The sequence below is a fragment of the Malus sylvestris genome, chromosome 17 (genome assembly GCF_916048215.2).
Source record: "Malus sylvestris chromosome 17, drMalSylv7.2, whole genome shotgun sequence".
NCBI lineage: Eukaryota > Viridiplantae > Streptophyta > Magnoliopsida > Rosales > Rosaceae > Malus > Malus sylvestris.
Window position 1 is genome coordinate 20,650,673 of NC_062276.1, and position 17,933 is coordinate 20,668,605.

General features: G+C 38.2%; 1 protein-coding gene across 1 annotated transcript; it reads left to right on the forward strand.

Annotated features, from left to right (window-relative positions):
• The first annotated feature begins 2,167 nt into the window (after positions 1–2,167).
• Positions 2,168–17,268, forward strand: LOC126612087 (uncharacterized). Its single transcript, XM_050280390.1, has 15 exons — positions 2,168–3,246; positions 3,350–3,405; positions 3,828–3,886; positions 4,048–4,119; positions 4,537–4,620; positions 5,584–5,691; positions 6,008–6,070; positions 6,280–6,360; positions 6,443–6,508; positions 13,416–13,571; positions 14,354–14,431; positions 15,098–15,136; positions 15,566–15,648; positions 16,485–16,557; positions 16,889–17,268. The coding sequence occupies exons 1-15, from the start codon at positions 2,207–2,209 to the stop codon at positions 17,051–17,053; spliced, it is 2,223 nt and encodes a 740-aa protein (XP_050136347.1). The 5' UTR covers positions 2,168–2,206; the 3' UTR covers positions 17,054–17,268.
• The last annotated feature ends 665 nt before the right edge of the window (positions 17,269–17,933 follow it).

The following is a 17,933-nucleotide window of genomic DNA, read 5'->3' on the forward strand; positions in this document are numbered from 1 at the left end:
TTTAAATATGCAGGGTAGGGTGGGCGATTGTACCGCTCCACCTAAATTTTGCAATAAAATTAGATTTACGGTCCAAGATAGGCGATGATATCGCACCATCTTAGATTGTAGTAAGATTAAATTTGTAGTTCAAGATGGGCGATTATACCGCATCATCTTGGATTGCAATAAAATCAACATAAATAAATACTGGGTTAGTAATCAAGATCTACACCAAACAAGAAATCAAAGATGTATGTAACTGTTAGATTGAGAACTAAAAGCAGGCATGGAGCAAACAGTTTGTCGATAGGGTATATTGCTCAGTTGAGGCAAAGGAAGAAGATGAACAGTAAAATCCTTAAAGGCAACATTTTTTTCTTTCTTTCGTTCGGCAAAGAGAAATGAGAAATGGTTAGGTTTTAGAGACTTGTGCTGATAACGTGTTATAAATATGTAAAAGTTAGATATATAACCTTTAATAGTGACTGAAGTGAAGCAGGTGTAAAATATCACATTGAAATTATAGCACAAGAGGATGATAAATAAAAGAGGGAGGCATAGATACTAAAGTTTTTCTTTCTTCTCTGTATATTCTTTATATCCTTTAACTGTAGTCGGAGCACTCTATTTATAGAGTGGCTCCATACAAATACATTCTTACAGTTTAAAATTTACATCGCATGTTTTGAAAACAATCCTTTTGTTTCCAAAGTCTATTTCAATTTGCAAGGGCATTGACAATGTGTGTGTGGGCATTCATAACAAGACCAGGGATCTGTTGTCCCCAAACTTGTGTCTATCTATGTCTCATTACAATTTTTTGGCAAGTGTCCTTTAGTTTAACTCCAAATTCACAGAGTCAAAGTTTCAAGATTAAATAAATTAAAACTAAAAGTTAAAGAAAATAAAACCAACACCAATCCGACCGCCACACCCTCCCCAACACATAGTAATTTGTCATCGAAACATCCTTCTCTCTCTCTTCAGATAGTCATGATAAAAACAGTCTGTCTCCCAGTTTGAGTTCCATTATTTTTCTCCCTCCACTTCCTCAAAAAATGGAGACCCAACCACTTCCTGCAAATTGGAACACCACCGCCATCTCCATTTTCATTACTATTGCAAATCTGGAGCCCCAACTCCTATGGCCGCTCTCCCTCTCCTTCGCCGACATCTCTTGTCGCCCAAACTACCGCCCAATCTGTGCCCCAGCCACCAACCTCCCTCCAAACCCTAACTCCCAACAGGCCATCATCGTCGCCCCTGTCCCCCAACCCCTCTCTGCCCCCAAATCTCCCGTCCCTTACACTTCCAATCCCTTTTGGTTTTATTTTCTTTAATTTTTAATTTTAATTTATTTAATCTAATGAAACTTTGATAGTGTTAATTTGGACTTAAACTAAATGACACATGTTGAAAAATTATAAAAGAGACACGGATAGTGACACAAGTTTGGGGACAACAAATCCCTGGCCTTCATAACAATGCCAATGTTTTCAACAAATAAATGAATTTTTACTCTGTTGTCAAGTTTCCACAAAATTTTAGGCTTGGTCTATTTCGCCATGGACTATTATAACTCTTAACTTTACTCATACAATCATACTTCACATTTCAATAAAGGAAAAGCAAGAAGACATTAGAAAAGCAAGAGGACAATATAATATAACCCGAACTCTAATTATAAAAATTCAGAAGGGCAATCTCTTAAAATTAAAGTTGAGGGAGAAATTGACCAATTATAAAAAATTAGTTAAAGTTAAAGTTCATGGGAAATTGGCAGTTCCTTACAAGTTCGAAGTAGAAATTGATAGCTGCTTACAAGTTCGAAACAAAAATCAACAAATTCCTCTATAATGATAACCTTTAATGGCCATACGTGACTTTTGTAGATAGAAGATTTGTCAAAATAAAAGTTCAGAGAAGTAGGGTTCAGTCTCACTTCTATTAGAAAAATAATTTATACATAAATCACAAGATGTGATCTCAACTAGCATTTTTTAAAGGGAGTTTTAACAAAAAGCTCATGGTACTGTTCACTTTAACGAAAAACCACATTTTTATACTAAAAAGTCAAACCTGATACTATTCACTTTACCCTTTATTTTGTCCTTATCATTAAAACTCAAAGTTTTCAAATCCTTTTCATTAGTTTTCTTTTTTTTAAAACGAAGAAACCAATATGATTTTTCTCTTTATTCATGGTTATTGGGATTTTAGCCTTATGGACCCTTTTGAACCATTAAACCCAAGGGTTTTGGGGTTAAACCTGCCCAAACAATTCCAGTCTTTTCTACTTCGCGGGTTGTTTGCATTTCAACTCAAAAGCTGCAAAATCGACCCTTCACTGCATACAGAGTTCTCTTCTACCTTCAACTCTTTGATGCCAGTAGCATCAGACATGAGAGCTCTCCGAGCAATCTCCACCCACAAACACCTCCTCAAACCCACCCTCTCCATACCTTCCCTCGCCTCCTTCCAATCCCTCCAAAACCCTAACTTTTCCCGCCATTTCCACTCCACAAGCCGTCTCCACCATGCCGAAGAGCCGGGCTCCGCCGCCGATTCCCTGCAAACGCACAACAGTTCGAGCTCCAAGGGAGAAACCCGTCGCGGTTGGTCTGTCTTTCGTCCTGTCACGCACACATTGGCGACTCAAAGGGTCCCGAATACCAGCGGCGATGGACAAGAACTAAGAGGCGAAAATGAAAGCGAAACCCAATTGGGTTTATCGAGTTTGGGAAATGGGTTCGACGAGATTGAGAAAGATAGGGTTCAGAGGAGTGGTAAAAGTGAAACCCAATTGGGTTTATCAAATTTTGGATATGGGTTCGATGAGATTGAGAGAGATGAAGCTCATAGGAGTGCTAAAAGTGAAGCCCGTATGGGTTTATCGAATTTACGAAGTGAGGTTGGCGGGTTTGAGAGAGATGAGGCTGTTAGGAGTGTTAAGAATGTGAATGCAGGGACTAAGCTTTTTGGGGGAATAGTAAGGAGTAAGAAGAAGGGGAAGGTCAAAACTAGCTGGGTTTGCTCGAATTGTGGGGAGTCATTTGGGCAGTGGTGGGGTGAATGCCGGTCTTGTAATGAAATGGGCACATTGAAGCAGTTTTCGGAGACAAGCGATGATGGTAAGGTTAGTGGGTTTGAGGTTTCAGAGAAGGTGGTGCGGTCGTGGATGCCGCTGGAGGCAAGCGAGGTTGGGCCAACGCGGTTGACAGATGTGAACCGGGGGATTAATTGGACAGAAAGGCGGATTCCTTTGTAAGTTTATCATTTTGGTATTTCTATTTACACTGTGTTTGAACTCTTGATGAGTTGGGAAATCATTTTTGAAATTGCATATGTTGGTTTGGTTAATATTTAGGCCTGGACTCTTTGGAAGTGAAGTTGCAAGGGTGCTTGGTGGTGGTGTTGTGCAAGGTTTGATCACATTATGCATCTTTTTTTTTTCTTTTTTTCTATTAACTTCTGAAAGCTAATTGTTTGCCCCCTGACTCGATTATCTTCAAATTTTGAAGTGATACTCTTTTTTGGCTTCAAGGTAAAGTGGAGAAAATGTCCATGGTAATCAAATCAAGTTATATTTGGATGTAGTCTAGATGTTGTTGGCAGACAGTCTTATTATCTTCACTTGATACTACTGAAGACAGTGATGAAATCGTATTAATTTATAGACTGTTCAATAGTTAGGTGGTTTTTCTTGTCTCCCTTTTTGGATTTTTTTTAAAATTATTTCTCTTGGTTGGTTGGGACCTGGTGATGGAGGGAAGCTTTAATATTTACTCCCAGTCTTTGAAGCGGATATATTAACATTTTTAATGCACTTATTTCTGTCTGTGAAGGTTCATTAATTTTGATTGGCGGTGATCCAGGAGTCGGCAAGAGTACACTCGTGTTGCAGGTAGTAAGTTGTTAGGATTCATTTATGGAGCTTTGCTTTTGCAGTCTGCATACAAATTTTGTGTTGCTCTGGAAAATTTTTTTGTTTCTCAATGTTGACTATGATCTTCTTCTCTGTTTGTGGTTCTGTTTTCATGTAAAACCATACATTTGAATTGGAAGATGGCTTCACTAATAGCTGAAGGGCAAGGGCTTGGTAAAGCGGCCTCTGTTGTGTATGTCTCAGGTGAAGAGGTTAGCATTTTCTTAAGCCGGGTTTTGGTAGATCATCATGAAACTATGTGTGCATTCCAGTCTTATATGTTTTTTTAGATACTGTTTTTTAAATGTCTGTGTCACTGTCACTTGAAAGATTTATTGAATTCTTATCTGAAATAAGGTAACTTCATTAACTGTAAGATATATATATTTTTTTCAATTGAAAACGCCTACCGTTATCCCATTTAGATTGAAATTATGGCTAAAAGGCTTTTGCGGTAGAGCTGAAGTGATTTTAGTTTTGGTAGTTGAGAAGCCTAAAACATCTGGGGTTTCTGGACACTTGTTAATCTCCAATTTTAGTGCTGTATAATTTTGGTTTCACCATGATGTATCATTTTTCTTAAAACTTTAGGCTATGGCATGTTAATTAACATTGATGTCTGGTGGCAGAGTGTTGAGCAAATTGGAAGCAGAGCTGACCGTATGAAGATTGAAACAGAGGATCTTTTCTTGTACTCAAGTACCGATATTGAGGTGCACATTCTGGGCTTCTGCTGACTAAATCTTGTATTTGCTTTTACTCTTACTCAGCTAGAGATTACTAAGACCCGGCTGTTGTTACCTTTTATTTTATTTTATATTAATCTGGTTCATTGTCGAGAAATCCTTGGGATAAATGAAGATTTTGTTTGTTTACTTACCATCGATTTAATTTGTGTCATGTGAAGTGATACAAGTTTTGCAACTTTTCTCAATGGTCAAAGTCTGGTGCATGCACCTACCAATTCCTTTTTATGTTTTAAAATTAAGCACGTAGTAAATAAAACTGATACAGTTTATTGGCGTATCACTATTTCCAAATGGTTAAGGCATTAGAAAATGTGAGTCTCTTCATCATTGGATAGCCCAACTCGTGGAATTCATCATAAACTGGGAGGTTGGACTTGTAAGGACTTCCTGATATCTTGTGGCAGAAATAGGGGGTAAAAAGATGCATTAATCATAACCCTGAAAGGGATTAAGTTAAGTACAGCCTTAGTTTTAGTGGGAAACTATATAATACCGATTCACTTAGTGCAGGAAAATATACAATACCATTGCCCTGTAACTACTCAGATGTACATCATGTATTAATTAAATCAAGTGCTTAATTGTCCTATAAGTAAATTCGTTTCTCTCTCTCTCTCTCTCTCTCTCTCTCTCATATGTATATTAAATGTGAGTAGTTTGATACAATCCTTAGATGAGAATCTGTTTATCAACCATTACATCAGATATGAACTGTTGACATGTGTCAAGGATGAGATGCATCATAGTACAATTCAGTCGCCCTTGTCCATATATGATCTAGTGGCTGATAAATGTGTCCTTATTTTATGAATTTATTAGAAATAATTATGTTAAATGTAATAATGCACTCATATGTGCACATCCATATTTCAAACAAACTCTAAAATGATCTGAATGCTGGCATGATTAATGAATGTATGTTTTCAGGATATATTAGAAAAAATTCAACCTCTCAACCCTCGGGCTTTAATCATTGATTCGATTCAAACAGTTTATTTAAAAGGAGTTGCTGGAAGTGCTGGAGCGATCCAACAGGTTAGAATTTTTATAATAATATGCCAACCATACGATAAAGCTTATTCATATCTGATTTACATTGTTTGAAGAAAACTATGTGGTGAATAATTTGTTTCTTGGCAACCTTTGTAGATATTTGTTTCTGTATCGTAACAACTCCCACTTTGGTGTCAGGTTTCCTAGAGTTGCTTTTTGAGGCACTTTTATGCTGCTGTAACATAAAAAGATCCAACCCTACTGGAATAACATTATCAAAGGGCACTTAATTTACTCCTTATATCATATTATGGTTTCAGGACTGTAATTGGTGAGTTCTTAACTTTTTCTGTATCAGGTGAAGGAATGCACATCAGCCTTGCTGCGTTTTGCAAAGAAGACTAACGTCCCTGTTCTCTTGGTGAGTTACACTGTCCAAACTCCGATTGTTCATGGATTTTACTTTCAATTTATAAGTTCAGAACTCATATAATGGATTTGGTCAGGAACTTCCCTTTTCTAGTATTTTATATGGGTCTGTAAAAGAGAATAGAATGTTTTGATTTTTATTGAAACTTATGTAATATTATGACCTTCTATTCTTACTCTTTTCTTTGTGTGTGTATCCAGATTGGGCACGTAACAAAATCTGGAGATATTGCTGGACCTCGTGTCTTGGAGCATATTGTTGATGTTGTACTATATATGGAAGTTGGTACCTTCTTACATTGTTTTGACTGGTTTGTTCGTAATTTGTAATGTGGTATCGACTAATCTATATATCTCTTCTCAGGGGGAGGAGAACTTATCCCATCGTTTACTTCGATCTGTGAAGAATCGCTATGGATCCACTGATGAGGTATGCAATGGCAGTCAGGGCTATAGCATTCTTTACCCATACATTCATTATTCCCTTGTTGGCCACATTAGTATGGACCTATTTGTATTGTTGGTTTATGTTGTCACTTTAAATTCTTTCATTGTTGCATTTTTTATTTTGTTTAGGTTCCTTAGGTACATCTATCTTTGCCAACTTATGTAACTTATTTTTCTAGTAAGGGTTCTTGTTTTTGTTTTACTTTTCTTTCGTTTTCCAAATTTCCCAAGCAAGAGTACTTTCCTCTTCTTTTATGACTCAAAGTTTTTATTCAAACTATTTGGCTGAAGTTAGGAGATTAGCGACTAGGAGATCAAGGGGTGATGGTGAAACATTTTGGCTCTATGTATTGCGTTTGTACCATAATTGACTAATCCCGAAACTACCAAGCACTGGTCAACGTTATACCGTCAAGGATCCAGAAGAGTTTCCCTCCAACCAGGAGGCCAATCACAGCGCAACACGTGTCAACATCAAGAGGCTAATCACAGGGCGACACGTGTCAACATCAAAGGCCAATCACAGCATGACACGTGTCAAGGCCAGAACAAAGCTAGAAACTCTCTTCTATAAAAGATCATTCTCCCACAATAATCCCTAATGTAATTTGTACTAAATCATTCATTAGTACTCACTAAAGGAGAGCTTGAACCTATGTACTTGTGTAAACCCTTCACAACTAATGAGAACTCTACTTCGTAGACGTAGCCAATCTGGGTGAACCACGTACATTTTGTGTTTGCTTCCCTGTCTCTATCCATTTACATACTTATCCACACTAGTGACCGGAGCAATCTAGCGAATGTTACAAACTTAACACTTTCTGTTAACACTTTCTGTTGTACCAAAGTCTTCACTGATTTTGTGCATCAACATTTGGCGCCGTCTGTGGGAACGACACTTATTCACTCTCTTCAGCTTTGTCAAGCTGGTTTCCACCATTCGTACTATTTTTTGACCAAGCATCCCTCTCCAACATGGAGAGCGAAGGAAGCCACGGCACACAGAATGACACCCCTCTTGCACCTAATGCAAAGCAATGAAAGAAGGAAGGAATGAAGCTCGCTCTTCAAGCTAAAGTCGAGGAGGTGGAGGCTCAGAACAACAAGATAGCAATAAAGAATGAAATCCTCCAATGACAATATGAGAAACTCTTCAAGACGTTCCACGAAACTAGGCGTACTCAAACACGCGAACTTGTTGCCCCTGTGGACATCAACCATCATCTGGGTGCCCCCCAACACGGAGGGTCACCTTCCTTCGACATGGGTATCCTTGATGAGGAGCGAGCTAATCATCAAAACATTGATCAACATGAGACTTATCTCAACCCAGCTGCTTCGAACCGAAGCAGGAGAAGTAGAGGAAGATACCTCCTTGTAGAAGGGTTGGAAGGATTGAAAACTGTTTATCGTGACTGTCGAGACTTCCTAAAGCATTGTCGAGAAAATCCCCTCCACATAAGCTCGAAGATCAATGACCTAAAGGTTTCTGAAGACTCGGTCCCCTCCCACGACCCAGGCCAGCTGCCCATCTAAGGAAGGTATTCCGACAGACTAGCCCTAAAAGTCAGTACGGCGAGTCCAAGGAAAAATCACATGCTCTTGCTCAAACTTTCCTACTTCCGAGAGACAATAGAGACTTACGGAAGAAAATTCCAATGGTACATGACTCCACTCAAGACCCTCTTGTCCTACAGCTCCTTGAGGAAGTAAACAAGTTGAAGGTCGAACGTCAGGCCGAGATACCTGACAGGAACCAATCCAGGCCTGGCCCTCTCACAAGGAGGATCGTCGACACCCCCCTTCAAGCAAAGACAAAACAAAAACTTGGTTTACAACTCTATACTAGAAGGGAGGACCCGATTGAACACCTTAACCTCTTTGAGTCCACCATAGCATATCGGATGCACACCGACGAAGAGCGATGTCTTCTCTTCCCTTCCACCCTCTCTGGCGGAGCTCTAAACTAGTATTGTTGTCTTCCACCCGAGACAGTAGACTCATTTGAGGAACCAAGGAAACTGTTTGTCTCTCAACATCTCTTCCAGACCGATCGCTTACATTCTGCAGATAACTTGTACACTATTCGCCAAAAGCTGGACGAGTCACTACAAGAGTATGCTTGTCGCTTCAGCCATGAGTATTCTCGTTGCGCTGAGGCAGATGACAATACCGCCTTCAAAGCCTTTACGGCAGGCCTATGTGATTGTTTCTTTAAGTACATGATCAATACCAACACTTGGAAGACTTACTCTGAGTTGATGGCACAGGTTTACAACCACGCCTCCATCGAAGCAATGACATACCAAGGAAACCCCCATATGGTTAACCCCTATCAACAGGTGGGAAGTGGAAGTCAAGTTCTACCAAGTGAGGAGATCTTGGCCATTCAAACACCCATTGCATTATATCCTGCCTCATTTAGCTACTTGCTAAGTCACCAAACGTATTTGTCTCTTGGTAAGAGGAAAGATTTTTACTCTCAGCAAGCCCATTACAACAAGAAGGATAAAAGTTCGTATCAAGACAATCAGGGGTGAACGTACCGTCGACTATTATGATTATGGGGCCAAGCCTCACTCTTTCAAAGTGGAGGATTAGGTACTGAAGGAAATGCTATTATAAGAAGGCATACACATTACAAATGTTTTGACTCTCAATCGTTTGAGATCTTTTGTCACATAAGCCAAATGTGCTTCGAAAGGGTTCAACATACTTTGTGTCATTCGACACTTGTTACAATGTGTCTCGACACTTTGCCCTTATTCTCACCAACCAGGTGATGAAATGTGAAGAAGGAACTCATCTTCATGCCACCAACCGGGTGATGAAATGTATAATTCGTACTCTCCTTCATGCCACCAACCAAGTGATGAAATGTACAACCCATACTCTAATATCATTTGGCAACTTGCCACTTATGCCACCAACCAGGTGAAGAAGGAACTCATCTTCATGCCACCAACCAGGTCCGTACTCTTTTTCATGCCACCAACCAGGTGATGAAATGTACAACCCGTACTCTAATATCATTTGGCAACTTGCCATTCATGCCACCAACCAGGTGAAGACACCAACCAGGTGATGAAATGTACAACCCGTACTCTCCTTCATGCCACCAACTAGGTGATGAAATGTACAACCCGTACTCTAATATCATTTAGCAACTTGCCACTCATGCCACCAACCAGATGAAGAAGGAATTCATCTTCGTGCCACCAACCTGATGAAATGTGATGAAAGGTGATGAAGGAACTTACCTTCGTACCACCAACCAGGTGATGAAATGTGATGAAAGGTGATGAAGGAACTCACCTTCATACCACCAACCAAGTGATGAAAGCAACTCACCATTCATTCCACCAACCAGAAGACGAGTGGTACAACTTGTACATGTAAACTCCTAGCATTCACAAATAATAAAAAACCCTCAAGCTTTACAACTCAACTAGGGAATCACTTATGCCTAATAAGAGTTATAGTCACCAACAAAATCTTATTGCAAGCCAACAACGGTTTCAGTGCATGGTATACGAAGATCAAGCTCTTCAGCCCTCTTGCATCTGCTTTAGACATTTCTCCTCTGTAACAATGCAAACACTACAACTCGTAGAAAGCTTCACACTCTTGATCAAGACTGTTTGAAGCAAATTCAATTTATATGGTTCATCTAAACCTTCGACTACTACAAGGTGTGGCTTGCATCATAATCTCTTGCTCAACAGTGTGGAAGCAAAATTTGTATACGTTGTTTCTCCCACATTTTCAATTTTCTAGTTTTCCCAAAATAAAAAAAAAAATTGAAATTCAACAAAACTTCATCAATGGAGGACAACTACAAATTCTCAAAAGTTTCACTCTTGACCAAGATAGTGTGAAGTAAAACCAATTTATGGTGTAAATCAAAAGCTTAATCAATGGAGGGCAACTACAATTCTCAAAAGCTTCACTCTTAATCAAGACAGTGTGAAGCAAAACCAATTCATGGTGCCAACAAGAGCTTCATCAAAGGAGTTCAACCACAATTCTCAAAAGCTTCACACACTCTTGATCAAGACAGTGTGAAGCAAAACCAATTTATGGTGCCAACAAAAGCTTCATCAATGGAGGGCAACTACAATTCTCAAAAGCTTCACTCTTAATCAAGACAGTGTGAAACAAAACCAATTTATGATGTCAACAAAAGCTTCAACACCAAAGTTTCACCTACAAAACTTCAACACAAAAGCTTCACCTACAAAGTTTCACCTACAAAGCTTCACCTACAAAGCTTCACCTACAAAGCTTCAACTCCAAAGCCTCACCTACAAAAGTTTCAACTTCAAAAGTTCATCAACAAAGTTTCAACACAAAAGCTTCACCTATAAAGCTTCAACTCCAAAGCTTCACCTATAAAAGCTTCAACTCCAAAGCTTCACCTACAAAGCTTCAACACAAAAGCTTCACCTACAAAGCTTCAACACCAAAGCTTCAACTACAAATGCCAAAAGCTTCACACACTCTTGATCAAGATAGTGTGAAGCAAAATCAATTCATGGTACCCAACAAAGCTTCAATCTCAAAGCTTCACCTACAAAAGCTTCAACTCCAAAGCTTCACCTACAAAGCTTCAACACAAAAGCTTCACCTACAAAGCTTCAACACAAAAGCTTCACCTACAAAGCTTCAACTCCAAAGCTTCACCTACAAAAGTTTCAACTCCAAAGCTTCACATACAAAGTTTCAACACAAAAGCTTCACCTACAAAGCTTCAACACAAAAGCTTCACCTACAAAGCTTCAACACAAAAACTTCACTTACAAAGTTTCAACACCAAAAAGCTTCAACTACAAATGCCAAAAGGTTCACTCTCTGAACGTACTTCTTGCACACAATTGGTGCCCCTATAAAAGAAAGGGCAACAGGGTCATTGGTTCAAAAATCGAAGAGGCACCACTCTCCGGACTTCGAGAAATGGATTTTCCTGAGTAAAATCTGTCGACAATCTCCACACGCAACATCAGCTCCTCAGGTACCATAGATAATTTTGCCAAAGATCTCTGAAAAAGTTTACACAAAAATCTTGAAGGTCCAGCTATCCTAGTATTACCTACAAGGGTAAAGGAATAGCACCACTGCTTCATAATTAGAAAGTTCCTATGTGTGTCAACTTTCGTGCTCTGTGGTAAGGCAGAATGGCAAAAATGCCCAACCTTTACTCACATTCGAGAAAACACTCCCAACATGATTGCTTGCTCAAAAATTGAAGAGGCACTGCTCTCCGAATCTCGAGAGCCAGACTCCTAACAGGATTACTTTCTCAAAAATTGAAGAGGCACTGCTCTTCGAATCTCGAAAGCCAAACTCCCAACAAGATTGCTTTCTCAAAAATCGAGGAGGTACTGTTCTCTGAATCTCAAAAGCCAGATCCCCAATAGGATTGCTTGTTCGAAAACCGAAGAGGCATTGCTCTCCGAACTTCGAGAGCCAAATAATATGGAGGAAACCAAAAAACCCTCCAGCCCAGTTCAAGAATAAGCCTGTAGAAAGTTATTTTTTCAAAAGCAAAAGTATCTCATATCATCTATTCTCCATGTCCTTTTCTTTGTCCTTGATGATGTCTACAGAACAAGGAGAAGGAGAACAATTAGTCAGAACACAAGATCAAACTTTCGATCTGCAACTGACTGCTTGGAACTCTGATTTCTTACTTTGTCTGTCACCTCTTTCGGTAGACCTCCTCACTCAGAGACTTAGGGGACTCCTACTATAGGGTTTGTATCGCACTTGACCAAGCCCGAAACTACAAGTAAGCTTCAAGTGAAATTGATACATTACCTTGTGCATCCCCATCGGTTAAAGATACCACCCCTAGATGGAGGAAAAATACTTCTAGAGAATATGCCACATCTACCTATGAGACAGACAAAGCAAGTGAAAACGATACCACACTTCGGTACTTAGAAGTTTCGTAATTACTCAGCGGCTTGGATCTTGCAAGTCCCCAACCGAGGAGCTTCCCTCACTCAGGAACTTATGGGAGCATTGTTTGTACCATACTTGACCAATCCCGAAACTACCAACCACCGGTCAATGTTATACCGTCAAGGACCCAGAAGAGTTTCCCCTCAACCAGGAGGCCAATCACAGCGCAACACGTGTCAACACCAAGAGGCTAATCACAGCATGACATGTGTCAACATCAAAGGCCAATCACAGCATGACACGTGTCAAGGCCAGAACAAAGTTAGAAACTTTCTTCTATAAAATGAAATCTTTCTCCCACAATAATTCCTAATGTCATTTGTACTAAATCATTCATTAGTACTCACTAAAGGAGAGCTTGAACCTTTGTACTTGTGTAAACCCTTCACAACTAATGAGAACTCCTCTACTCCGTGGACGTAGCTAATCTGGGTGAACCACGTACATCTTGTGTTTGCTTCCCTGTCTCTATCCATTTACATACTTATCCACACTAGTGACCGGAGCAATCTAGCGAAGGTCACAAACTTAACACTTTTTGTTGTACCAAAGTCTTCACTGATCTTGTGCATCAACATATTGTATACTATTCTATTTTTGTAGCAACTCTTCCTTTGAGGTGACTGATGTCTTTTTCTCTTAGTTGCAAAATAATATGTTTTTGATTTTTTAACACTATTGAGAGAAGGAAGTATACTGTTCAGGGTCATTGTACCTTTATCGTTGCAGATTTTGTACTAGTTCTGAATCTTCTGAATGCTGAAGAGCTTAAGTAGGGACAAAAATTGTCAATTAATTTTCAACTAGATAACCTATGTAATTAGAGTTGTGTGTGGGTGCGTGTGGCTTCTAGGTATATAAATGTTTAGAGAATCACCTCTTAGTCTCTGTCTTATTGATTGGATTTTTTTCCTTGCTCTCAGCTTGGAGTATTTGAAATGACACAATCAGGACTGCAAGCTCTTTCAAACCCCAGTGAGATGTTTCTATCTGAGAAATACTCAGATTCACCTTGTTTAGCTGGTTTAGCTGTTGCTGTAATAATGGATGGATCTCGAACGTTTCTCATTGAGATTCAGGTTATTCTCCACTGCTTTTATACTTGTTATCTTTCCGTTTGAGTTATTTTAACTTTTTAATACTTTGTCCTTTTATTGTCTACATTAAATCAGTAAATTTTTCATGTCCATCATACAAATGTTTTGAATGAACTTGATGATAATCACGATAGTATACTTATATATGGTTTGTTGCTTGGAGCTAGGGGTAGTAGTTGATGCTTTTTTCATTGAACTTATCATATAACCTGAAACCAGCTGGCAACAGTTGGAAACGCTACGCTCTATGATTCTTAAACTCGGATTCAAGGCTTAGAATGTCTAACTTGGGATTTTATATTCTTAATATGTTCTTCACTGGTGGCTTGATTGAGCAAACACATGGAGAGCCTCACACATGGAACATAAGTGACCAACGATGAATGACACATGGATGTTTTGTCCACTCTGTGTTAAAGTTGGACCATCCACCCTAAATCCATTGGCAATGTGTAGAGCCTCACTATTCTTATACTAAGATGCAAGACTTACAATGCTTGATGTCAAATGTTTATTCTCAACGTTCTTCTACTGCCATCATTATATCCTATTTAGCCAACTACTCTACTCAATCAAGAGTGTTCCTCAGCATTTTCTAGAGGCAGTGGGATAGGTTAGATATAGTGTATATATACACTAAGTAATCGGGTTGGACCCATATCTCAGCTTTTCCTGGTATTCGACCAAGTAACTAGATGTCTATTAGCAGCATATTTCCAAAAATAAATTATGACATCTAACTTAACTTTCATAAGTTATTGTAGGCATTGTGTGTATCTGAGTCAACAGTTTTACGGCAAGTTAATGGGGTTTCGGCAAGTAGAGCTGACATGATTAAATCTGTGAGTACCTTTTACTTTTAATTTTTGTGTATTTTTTGGATTTATATTTACACCATATACATAAATACACAATAAGCATCAGTGGTGCGATTCACAATATATTATCTTCGGTTAAAAGCAATTAGCAATATCATTTGCTATTTTTCATGGAATGGGCATTATTAATAGAGTAGCAACTGGTGTTTATACGCCACATATTCATATGCTTTGAGACTCATGATAGCATTACCAAGATTGCTTACTATTTTTATTATGACATTCTTTTGATGAAGACAAAGAGGTCGCACTTGGTGCGATGGCAAGTGCCTTCGCCCATGAGCGGTAGGTCTCGGGTTCGAGACTTGGGAGCAGCCTCTCCATAAATGGGGGTAAGGCTAGCCGACATTCACCTCTCCCAGACCCTGCGTAAAGCGGGAGCCTTGTGCACTGGGTACGACCTTTTATTCTTTTGATGAAGACAATGTGCTAAAGGCTCATGTTAGTCAATACAGTATTATAATTGAATTTGAGATTACAGTTAACGGTTTACTCCAATCTCAATACAGTTTCAATATATTTAGAGTTTGAGTTGGGAAAAAATAGAAAAAAAAAATGAGTTATTGCATCATTCATTTACGCTAAACTCATGATGAAAGGCAGTCGTCATTGATCTCTTGCACATTTTAGGTACTAACGAAGCAAGCTGGTCTAAAGCTCCAGGAGAATGTAAGTAAAAACTTTGTGATAATTCTTTCATTTATAGATTGATTTCGTATCATTGACTTCAATAATCTCTGAAGTTCCAATCCATGTTTGAACTATTTATACAAGATGAAAAGATTGAGAACATTTACAACCATATCGCAACTAGTAAAGAATATAAACCTAACATCTCATGCTGATAGGAACTAATGTTAAATATGGCACATGAAGTTTTTATAAACTTGCACAGACAGAAAACCTTTGCTTCGAGTTGAATCATAGGAGGCTAGTTGCCGGTCTTTGTTCTATCTACGTGTTTAATGAATTTTTAGGATACCAAGTAAATATAAATTCTTTAGTTTAATTTAACGAATACTAGACTTTCTTATTTATTGTTGGTTAGTTTCTCTTCGATTATTGTCGTGTTACTGAATAAAGTTGCTTTCATGTTAGGCCATCTTCTTAAATGTTGTCAGTGGGGTGACGCTGAAAGAAACTGCTGGAGATCTTGCAATAGCAGTAGCAATTTGCAGCAGGCATGCGTACTTGCCCTTTCTACTAATCAACTCTTGTTTCTTTAACTAAGATGCCATTTACCATTTTGTTTATGCCCCTATAATTTTTTTTTACTTTTGTCATTTAGTATGGTAATTTATTTTCAGCTTAAATGTCAAAATGGTCCGTGTGTTATACCATATGGCCAATTTAGTCCCCATGTTTTCGATTTGGCTAATTTAGTCTTCGTGTTTATCTCTGTTAGCCAATTAAAGACATTTCATTTAATCTCTTTTAAAAAATTCATAAAAAAAATCATATGAGAAATAATTACCCTTTCTCTTTACAGAAGAATACAAATCAATGAGAAATAACATGTATAAGAAATAAAACTTCCAATCTAAAAAATGATTAAGGTTGTGAAATAGAAAAGAGAGGGGGTAATGTTAGGGGGGACGTCAGAGAGTTGGGAGGAGAATACTTTTTCTTTTAATTTTTAATTTTATTTCATTGTAAATATTTTAAATCAAATAAGTTATAATTTTATAGTAAGTTTATAATAAATTTTTTTTTTTTTTTTTTTTTTTTTACAGAAATTAGATGGAAATGTCCTTAATTGGCTAATGGAGATAAACACAAAGACGAAATTGGCCAAATTGAAAACATATGGACTAAATTGACCCAATGACTAAAACACAAGGACCATTTTAACATTTAAGCCTATCTTTTCATGCTTCAGTGTTTTATCTGCATTATGTGCGGTTATATCAGGACGAGAAAAGAAGAAATAAATAACTGTTTTTCGTATCTCATGTAGAACCTAATTCTTCTCAATGTTTCTCAAACCACATTTGTTTCTTTTCCTCATTGTCTTCAGTTTCTTGGAGTTCCCTATTCCCAATAGTATTGCATTCATTGGTGAAATTGGACTTGCTGGTGAGCTTCGGCCGGTAAGCAAATTATTTCAGCATTCCCTAGTATTAGGATACTGTCAGCAGATTTTACTACTGGGCATTAGTGGTGTTGTTTTTCAGTTGAAATATGAGAAGCTTGGCTTTGTATTTAGGATATGTTGGGCACTTACGTATGATTAGTTATTTCTGTTAGCTTGATTTGAAGTTGACATAATACTAATAAGACCTAATCTTAGCGCTTGCTTGGCTATTCGAACTCAAGATTGTTGAAATTGTTCAGTGGTTGGCCATTCGATCCCCAATCCCCCTTTCCTTTGTTTTCTTTCAAGCATTATATCATTGATGGCAGTTAATTGTATCATGTTAGGTCACTCGAATGGATAAAAGGATACACACAGTGGCGAAACTGGGCTACAAGATGTGTATCGTTCCAAAATCATCCGAGACATATCAAGGAACTCCAGGTTTAGAGGACATTGAAATTATTGGCTGCAAGGATCTGAAGGAGGTCATCAGCAATGTGTTCAAATGATGCTGATATGGAGCCAACGGTTTCAACTTCGTGCATATTAAATTGTATGTAATTTTGTATTATCTATCGTCGAAATTGCTCTTCCTACCAAAGGCTTGCTGACTGCCTTGCTCCTTGGTTTCTAATTTCTTTGAGAAATGATTTGTTAACGATCGATAAGAACCGATATATTTGTATTGACACTTCTAGTTTACAATGGATGTAGCTTCGTTTTACTTGCTTGGGCTGAAAATGGATTAAGGTTAGTTGGCTTTTAGCCCAAAACATGACTGATTTGATTGAGTCCTTGTGAAAGTGGGACTGTGACAGGATTAAGTTTATATGTGCTCGGTCGAGTCGTCACTAAATTGAAAATGTCAAGAATCAGAATGAGCTTTGTTTAGAAGCGAATCATTCTAAGGATCAAAATATATTCTTGATTAAGATAAGGATGATTTAAGTGAATAGAGTGACTAGATTTAAAGTCCTGGTTCAAATAAAAAAAGTCGAGATTGGATAAAGATGAGTTTCAGCTAAGAATGGGATTAAAGAAAAAAAGAGATAATATTCAGGTAAATGCTGAAGTGACACAATCCTATTAGGACTACCCTCAGTAAGCTTGATTATCACAACGTTAATCCCTATAAATAGAAGAGGCTCTGCAACATGAAAATGTCCTTCAACTTAACAAATAACTCAAAAGTGCTTTACGTGAAAACCCTCACTCCATGCAAAATCCTTCTCACACCGTCGAGAAAAATACTATCCTAACCCCCCTCAGACAACACACCTTTAGTTTGATAGGTAAACAACATTGTATTGACAACTAGCGACATTTTCAATTTGGATAAGTCAACAGAATCGGAGTTGTAGAACCATTCAATTCAGCATCACCTTCAAT

Bases quoted from the DNA above. Each gene is read 5' to 3' on its own strand.
- LOC126612087 (XM_050280390.1), top strand. From the start codon at position 2,207: ATGGACCCTTTTGAACCATTAAACCCAAGGGTTTTGGGGTTAAACCTG. The intron at 3,887-4,047 runs GTAGTAAGTTGT...TTGAATTGGAAG, and splicing joins AGAGTACACTCGTGTTGCAG to ATGGCTTCACTAATAGCTGA. The intron at 6,509-13,415 runs GTATGCAATGGC...CCTTGCTCTCAG, and splicing joins GCTATGGATCCACTGATGAG to CTTGGAGTATTTGAAATGAC.